The sequence below is a fragment of the Haliotis asinina genome, chromosome 15 (assembly GCF_037392515.1).
Source record: "Haliotis asinina isolate JCU_RB_2024 chromosome 15, JCU_Hal_asi_v2, whole genome shotgun sequence".
Lineage (NCBI taxonomy): Eukaryota > Metazoa > Mollusca > Gastropoda > Lepetellida > Haliotidae > Haliotis > Haliotis asinina.
The window spans coordinates 9,119,745-9,129,267 of NC_090294.1; the positions used below are offsets into that span (position 1 = coordinate 9,119,745).

A 9,523-nucleotide genomic window follows, 5' to 3' on the forward strand; every position below is an offset into this window, starting at 1 on the left:
ACCGGTGTGATGCTTTCGTAGTCGATAATGGTCCCAAGAAATCAGCTTGTACCCGATCAAATAATTTACCTGGGACAGGTAGGGGTTGTAATGGAGCAGGTTTCTTGTGAAAATCACGTTTATTGACTTGACAGGCCGTACATGACATAATGTATTGCTTTATGTCATCCAACATGTGGGACCAGTAGTATTTCTGTCTAATAGCATTGAATGTCCTATCAATACCAACATGTCCTGCTAACAAACTATCATGATATGATTGGAGAACACTGTTTATCAAAGATTTAGGAATCACTAGCTGACGAATAATTCTGTCTTTTCTATGGCCGGGTCCAGGCGGCGCATACAAATGATATAGTATATCATCATCAATGACATAATCCTGACTTTGTAACAACAGTGCACGAGTAGTCTTGTCATCCTTGGTAAATGCATGAGACTTAATGCAGTCAATCAATGGTTTGAGCTCAGGGTCATCATATTGTCTTTGTGCTATTGAATAATCTCCCTGAAACTCTGGAATTACACTAAGAGGATTATTGCTAATGTCTTTGTCATACAAGTCTGATGAATCCTCATGTGTAGTGATAACTGAATGATCGCTATCGCTGTCCGGCGAGGGAGAGGCAGCGTTGCCTACACGATTCACGTCGGTGGCAAATAGATAGGGAATATCAGAAAGTGGGTCATCTGAGTCAGGTGGGCATTCTGGATGCGGCAAACGGGATAAAAAATCCGCATTACCTAACTTCTTGCCGGGTCGATGCTGAACGGTGAAAGTGAAATCACTCAACAAAAGTGACCAGCGGCTCAACCTAGCTGAGCGGTCCTTATTGTCGTTCAAATATTGTAAAGCCCTGTGATCTGTCACAACCGTAAATGGAGCGTGTGTCAGATATACCTGGAAATGTTTAATTCCCGACACGACTGCCAAACATTCTTTTTCTGTTATTCCATAGTTTTTCTCCGCTTTAGATAAAGCACGACCACTGTAAGCAATGACTACATCCTTGCCATTTCCCTCTTTCTGACCTAATAAATAGCCTAAAGCCTCATCACTAGCATCAGTATACAGAATGAATGGTTTGTCAAAATCCGGAAACGCTAGGATTGGTGGTTTGAGTAAAGCCGACTTAAGGGTTTGAAAGGCGTTTTCCTGGGCGTCGGTCCATACAAATGGTTTGTCCTTTTGTAACAGGGTGTGCAGAGGAGCAGCTATTTTTGAAAAGCCCTGAATAAAACGGCGATAAAATCCTACTATACCGAGGAAACTTTTGACTTCCTTGGGTGTTTTGGGGGTCTTGAAATTTGCTATCACGCTAGTTTTCTCTGGGTCAACTTGTACGCCATTTTGTGAAAAAATATGGCCTAAATATGCAACAGATGATTTCGCAAACTGGCACTTGGATGGCTTCGCTTTTAAATTTGCTTTGCGCAGGCACAAGAAAACCTCCTCTAGATCTTTCAAATGGGTGTCAAAATCTCGGGAAAAGCACAATACATCATCCAAATAACACATTGTTTTACGCCAATTGAGATTGCGGAAAACGTCATTGATCAATCTTTGAAAAGTGGCTGGTGCAGAGGCCAGGCCAAAGGCCATACGATTGAAATGGTAGGTGCCACTAGCTGTAACAAAGGCACTTTTAGGCTTACTGTCCTCATTTAAAGCTATCTGCCAATACCCTGATGCCAAATCAATAGTTGTGTAAAACTGGGCATGGGATGTACCTAGGACATCAAGAACATCTTCTAGTCTGGGCATTGGAAACACTACTGGCCGACAGAGTGAATTTACAACTCTGTAGTCTACCGCTAGTCGCCAAGATGGAGGGGAACCTTTGGGCTGTTTTTTAGGTACCATAACAACAGGAGAGGCCCAGGGGCTAGTATGGTCTGGTTCACAAATGCCTAAGTCTACTAATTCCTTAACCTGACGATCTATCTCTGCACGCATTGCAGGATTAGTACGGTAAAACCGTTGTCTCACCGGTGGGGCATCTGCTGTATCAATGTTATGTTGTACAGAATCATTCAAACCTATCTCCGAGAGATTAATAGCAAAGCAATCCCGATACTTGGCTAACAGTTGACCAAGCCTAACCTGTTGTTCCTGGGACAGAGGGGATGCCGAAAAATCAATATTCAAATCACGTAACCTTGCATCAATTTCAGATTGCGAAAGGGGCGGTTCCTCCTTGTGTGAGGCAGATGACTGCATAGGCGCAATTTCCTCTGACGGGACAATGGTAAAATGAGCTACTTCATGACCTTTGGGGATCTCTACAGCATAAGCATTAGTATTGATTATTTGGTACACAGATTTTCCAGGAGTTGCGGAAACAACGCAACGAGCTCCTAAGACCTGATGTGTTTCTGCTAAGAGAGGGTTAGGTTCACATATGCCTACATGATCAGACGGGAATCCACTCACATAAACTGGAAAAATAATTTCAGATTGAGGGGGGATGGTGACAGCCGTCAATGAACGAACCGGTATCTGTTCAGATTCTTTGGGATGGTCCAGAATAGGAAGGGGCTCACTATTATGTGACCAAACCGGAACTACTGTTAACCCATTTTGAAGTGTCAATGTGAAAGATTGATAATTCAGAATTGCAGCTTGTTGGGTCAAAAAGTCTAAACCTAGGAACATAGGCGACGCTAACGTTGTAACAACCTGAAAACAGTGTTCTGTTTGAAAACTACCAATTGTGATGGGAAGTAGAACTTGTCCTATGACCGGGACTACAGTAGAACCTATTCCTTGAAGTGATATAACATCTGACTGTTGAACAGAAATTTTGTTTGTTAAACCTGACGCATTGAATGCATCTAAGGTTATGACACTAATAGCAGCACCAGAATCCACTATAGAAGAAATCAGTTGGTCTCCTAATATAACATGTATCCTATGCCTGTTATCAACCTTTGATGTTACTTGGAAAAAAGGAGATGGGCGTTCATTGAAAGATGGGGCAGAAGGATGTGGCGACTTCAATTTCGAAGTTGAGAAACTTTGCCTTTCCGAACGGGGAAACTGCCTACGTGATCGAGACTGTAATTGCTATTGACGTTGGATAGTGTTTGATCGACTCCTAGCCCTGCATACCTGATGAAAATGTCCCACTTTCTGACAAAAATGACATTTCGCATTTCGCGCCGGACACTTATCAGCATGAGAAAAAACATACTCACCTCCGCATCGATAGCATTGCTGGTTCCGGGCCATGTTGCGTCCCTGTCTGAAGTTGTTTCGTTGGGGAAGGGGCTGTTGTCTTCGTTGATAGTATGGCTCTGGAGATGACTGTTGCCAAAACTGAAAGTGTGGTGGCTGGGGCGGTCCTGATGGATACCTGTTGGGTGGGCTGGCAGATTTGGAGCGCCTGTCCTGTTGGTACTGAAAAGTATTGACCCGTGGCGACGGGGTCAATTTCGCCGATAGAGCAGCAATCTGTTCTCTCAGAGTATCGATTGCCGTGCTCACTCCCTGGTCCTGTTTTACCTGAGGTAATATCGATCGAGCAAGCCGCGCAAATGAAACAGCGTCATTGAGAGTTTTAGGCTGTTTCATTAGCACGTGTTGCCGTGTACTATCATCCAATCCCCTAACAAATGCGTCCAGTATGTCCGTTTCTGTCTTACCTAACAGACTAGCTGTCTCTGTTAATTCTGCCAAATACACATCTATGGTTTCAGTTGGTAATAATTTACGTGATCCAAACTTTTCGAGCAGAGACCATCGATCGGTTGGGTGGACATATTTGTCCTTAAACAACTTTTGGACTTCGTCAAACAGAATGAATTCATTGTCTGATGTCTGCAGCACGTCTTTATACCACAAGTATGCCGAATCCTTTAAAAAGAGTGGGAAAACCTGTATTTTCTGAGCGTGATTCCATTGTTTGAAATTAGCAAAATGGAGAAAACGATCAAGCCATTCCTCAGCATGAGAACTATCTTTACCTGTAAAATGTTCTGGCATTAAAGTGGAATCGCCCATCGTGAATTCAGAATTGGAACTTACAAGTATATCTACATCTGCCAAATGTGTAGAGGAACTTGAAGATTCTAAATCCTCCTGAGAAAGGGATGAGAGGGAGTCCTGAGAAACAGAATGAGGAAAGTTTCGAAGAACAGGTGGAACTGAGCCCGAAGCGTCAGATGGAGGCAAATTCTGGGGATCCTGGGGGGTGGAAGATCGTAACGGTGGCTGTATTAAACCTAGGCGGGCCGGATTAGTAAAGATATTGGAAGTGATGGGATGAAAGATCGTACTGTCATAGGACGTTGATAAGTCAGAATCATTTGGTTGAGACATTACAAGTCAAGAGGGGTGGAAAAATACTGCAGATACCATATTCAAACGGCGAAAAAAAAATTTACAGCCGTCAAACGTCAGTACGAGCGAATGAAAAGGTATGAACGGTCTTGTGTAAACAAATGCAGGAGAACGTCTTAAACATTTTGTTCAAGACAAAACCCGCAATCTCCACCATGTCGTAACTGGGATTTGGGTGTTAGTAAACCCTCTTACCAGTTACCCGTTACGACGACCGTTCTGCCTTATTGGGGGTGCTGCCAGCTCTGGTGGCATACTCGCTTGGTCTGTCCGGGGCTACATCTAGGAATAACTGGTCTGACGACCGGGATTCCTAACTAGCGCATATCATTCGTGTACTGGCACTGAGGCATACAATGAATAACTCAACACAAGTTTCTATACTCACATCGGTTTACTCGATCCCTCTCTTCATAACAATTGGTCTTGGCCTGGACAGGGTAGGGCAAGCTCTCGGGATGTGAGCGTTCTACTGTCTCTTCAACCCGCACCGCACCTCGCACATTTTTGTGCTGACGGTATCTTTTTAAGGTGTTCGAGCCTGCTCCACCCTTGTCACATGACCATCTACCATCTCTCTGATTCGTTAGAAGTTACATCATTCCCTGGTCTCATGTCGTACCTCGTGATTGGAAATCTCCCTTAATTCTAATCAGTGACTCAGCTTTAATTGCTACTTGACGAATCTATTCTGTTGTGTTGTTTGACATTTATTCCCTTTTTCCATCCCTTAATATATTACCCAATAGTAATAGCATTGGTGCTATGTCGAACTAACCGCAAATCTCAATGATAGATGTATAAATCGTTTCTTGTATACGATTGCAATTTTCACCTTATAACAGGGAGGTGAGATAGCCCGTTAGGCCGAAGACCCCAGCTCCCCATATGGGTGGATTGTTTGAAGCCCATTACTGGTGTTCCCTGTCCTAATAATGCTGGAATAAAGGGGTCATGAAATGACTAAACTCACTCACTCACTGAATGTTTGTTGTTTTTAATTTTTTTTTACTTTATTGAAGCACATGTAGCGAACCACTGGACTAGTTCGTTTCCTCAGGCACTGATGTATTTACAGAGCATTTCCGGAGTCACATCCTGATGGCCACATGAAATAGGATCTCATTGCTTTATTTAGTAAGTGCAAATCACGTTCTTTACAGAAAATCCCGATGATTTTTCAGACGCAAAGAGTGGAACTGCGCTGCATCCGAGTTCATGGTATATTGAAGGACCCATGATTTATGGGAGAAATTTGGAAATTAATTACACGTCTGATTTACTGTATCAGGTTCCAGTGAAAATTGCCAGGATCTTAGCATTACGATGTTATCTTTATGGGGACTGTCGTTCTTTCAAACTGGGTCAAAGGACACTTGTCAAACGTTGTGGTCTGACTACTGTACAGAATTAATGCCTAAAGACAACATCTAGAGTAGCTTTCTGAAGACTTTCTGAGAGGTGGCACAGTGGGCGGGCTGTCTAAGGCGCCAGACCACTAATCCAGCAAGCTTGGAGGTGCCGGGATCGAGCCCACCTGTGACCAGGTGGAAAAATCCTTGGAGTTAACTTTGTGTGCAGACACTTTCAGTGCTGTCACAACCCCTAGTGTGCAGTACATAACCCTGTGCACTTAAAAGAACCCACAAATCCGTTGGTAGATGACCAGAATCTGGCCACACGAATACCTGCAAACACCTAGTTGCGGGTACTGTAACATGCAGTAAACATGTACTGTGGCTGTCTGTCCCAGTTCACCCAGCTGTGAATGAGTACCTCATAAGGATTGGAAAGCCACATTAACTCTGTGTACTTGGGAGGCTGCAAGAGTTGTAGGCTCCCCAGGGAACTGAGATTGAAAATACTATGTGCCGTTGTGATGGACATCCAATGATCCAGGGAAAAACAAAGCGACATTGAGCAGTTGAACCAACTGGATGTCGGCGCTATACAAATATCCAGTAGTAGTCTTCACGTGATACAAGCATAACTTCTGAAGTTTTTTTTTCACGGAAGCCAAGCATAATCTGTTTAATTATAAAACCAGTTCTTAAGCGATCTTCAATAGGCATAAGTTCTTGGAGACCAGTTCATACTGTGACAGGATCCTCAAGAAGACACAAACATACATTGCTGAATGATTCTAGAGGGATCAACAAGGGGAGACAAGCATTGGTGTCTGATTACTGGTTCTAAAGAGACATTTGGTTCCAGACAAGCATGATTCTAATGGGATATTCGTCTGTGACACAATGCTGAAGGCCATTTCTTACTGAATCTTCTTTGAGAGTCCAACCCTAAGGTTGCTGAAGATTCTAAAGATCAGCATGGGCAAACATAAATGACCTGTGTGGCTATTTCTGTTTATAAACAGTGCACATATTCCAAAATTTGTTGGTTTTCCTCAGTGGGGCTGATGTTCAAAGAGGAGACAATCCTAGGTTTCTGAGGAATGATCTGTGAATAAGGGAAACAGTACTTCAGTTAGAAATAAATGCTGGTGTGACACTCTCATCCAGTAAAACACAAATAAGCATAACATTGAAAAATATTTATTTCCAAACATTGCATGAATTATAAATATATTGAAGTTACAAAACTGAATATCACACGACTTCCACATGTAGTTACATAGCAACTGTTGCCATGGTTACATCAGCAGGAACAGTGAAAAATATGTTCACCAGAGTGTAGGTAAGGAGTTGTAACGATTGAATAAACTTGAATGTGCTTTTGACTATCAACAGCATGTTCCATGAAACATAGATACAAAGGGATAACAGAGTGGGGCACTAAATGCAGTGACAAAGAAACAATAAATATACAGCATTGTTTTCAGCAGTGACGGAGAGCACATGTTTCAGTATTATTTAGCATGAAAGTATTATATGTCCAGAATGTTATATACCCATAAAATGTATTATCATGATAAAGAGAAATGAAAGTAATGTTGCAATGAACTCTCAATGCCAGTGTTTTTGTGGGAATACCTGACATCGTATTTTCCAAACAACATAGCATAAGAAAAAAAAAGTAGACTATTGTTCATTCTCCTGTTTATATTTAAAAGTGATTATATTTGATTTTGTTTAATTGTACAGGTGCTTTCAATGTTGCCACCAGAAGAAAATTACCTTTCAAACAAAACAGATGTAAAATCCATGCAATTCACCACATTAAATTCAGAGTTGAATCACTTTTGTGTACTAGGATTGATTATTTAGTTCTGCTGAGTTCTGTCATATATTAGTCAATCAGTTTAAATAAATAGGCAGCTATATTTTCTACCTCTAGTTGTTATTTTGGCCATATCACAGCTAATATCTTCAGAAAAGATGCAGATGTAGACAGATTTAATTGTATGTATCACAGATCGGGTTTAAAGCTAAGAATATTGTAGTGACAGTAATGATATACTGGACAACATAAGTTAGGGATATTGGTATTTTTATGATATTTTATCAGAATGAATAAATAATTATTATTTATAATTTCAAAATTTACAAATCTCCCTAACTATTTTTGTCCACTATATAAACCAATAATTCATCTATCACCATCCCTACCTCTCAAGCAATATGCAAACAGCTGCCAAAACTTTCGCCTTTAGACCTTTTTAGATATATTCTCAGCCTCAGTGTTTGATAAAAGACTAAATATAGATGCTGTGAAAGACATTTTCATAACTAAATATACAATCTGAACAACCTCTAGTTTACTGTGTACAGCAACATTTTGATGTAGATTCTTATCAAGCTGTATTAGTAGACTTACACTTGCTGGAAATCCAGATGAAAAAAAAAAAACATGTTGCTAAAAGCAATAACCCAGAAGATGATATCAACAAGACTGCACTTTTTCTTATTTACTCAATAAGTTCTAGAAAGCCATTCAAGCAAATATATATATTTTTTTAACAGAATTTGCTTTTTCAACATTCTTTACAGATGGTAGAATAAAAACCCACAAAAGTGATACGAGTCAAATTAGTGATTGCTGAGTTATATCATTTTTGACATTCTTCAATGTAAATAATGAACAAATATTTCAATATATGTCATTAAATGAATACAATTTCATATCCAGATCAAATGGCAATAATTTCTAGCACATCATAAAACAATAAATAATAAAAACAGCAATGACAAATATTTGTTTGATAGACTTGAATCATTATAAGTCTGTTGGTAATGGCTTCAATGTTGTGAAGATTCCTAAAGTAAAATACAATTTGTAATATTTAATCAAAGTACCTATATATTTTTCATAAATAAATGGAGTTCTATAAACACAATATACTAAATGATACAAATATTTTGTCATATTACATATGTATAAATAATCAAACAACAACTTCATTTAACATATATAAATAGTTTGCATGATAATCATATAGTAGTCTGTAGTTGGGGGAGGTCTTGTTACACACTGTACTTGGGGGTCTTGTTACACACTGTAGTTGGGGGAGGTCTTGTTACACACTGTACTTGGGGGTCTTGTTACACACTGTAGTTGGGGGAGGTCTTGTTACACACTGTAGTTGGGGGAGGTCTTGTTACACACTGTAGTTGGGGGTCTTGTTACACACTGTAGTTGGGGGTCTTGTTACACACTGTAGTTGGGGGTCTTGTTACACACTGTACTTGGGGGGTCTTGTTACACACTGTAGTTGGGGGGTCTTGTTACACACTGTAGTTGGGGGTCTTGTTACACACTGTAGTTGGGGGTCTTGTTACACACTGTAGTTGGGGGGTCTTGTTACACACTGTAGTTGGGGGTCTTGTTACACACTGTAGTTGGGGGAGGTCTTGTTACACACTGTAGTTGGGGGGTCTTGTTTCACACTGTAGTTGGGGGGTCTTGTTACACACTGTAGTTGGGGGGTCTTGTTACACACTGTAGTTGGGGGGTTTTGTTACACACTGTCGTTGGGGAGTCTTGTTACACACTGTAGTTGGGGCATCTTGTTACACACTGTAGTTGGGGAGTCTTGTTACACACTGTAGTTGGGGGGTCTTGTTTCACACTGTAGTTGGGGGAGGTCTTGTTACACACTGTAGTTGGGGGGTCTTGTTACACACTGTAGTTGGGGGGTCTTGTTACACACTGTAGTTGGGGCATCTTGTTACACACTGTAGTTGGGGGTCTTGTTACACACTATAGTTGGGGGGTCTTGTTACA

The 9,523-nt window shown here is 40.9% G+C and overlaps 1 protein-coding gene across 1 annotated transcript; it reads right to left on the reverse strand.

The window, feature by feature from the left end:
- Positions 1-2,663: 2,663 nt before the first annotated feature.
- Positions 2,664-5,172, reverse strand: LOC137266034 (uncharacterized). The gene has a single exon (XM_067801533.1). The coding sequence runs from the start codon at positions 4,319-4,321 to the stop codon at positions 3,068-3,070; it is 1,254 nt and encodes a 417-aa protein (XP_067657634.1). The 5' UTR covers positions 4,322-5,172; the 3' UTR covers positions 2,664-3,067.
- Positions 5,173-9,523: the final 4,351 nt, after the last annotated feature.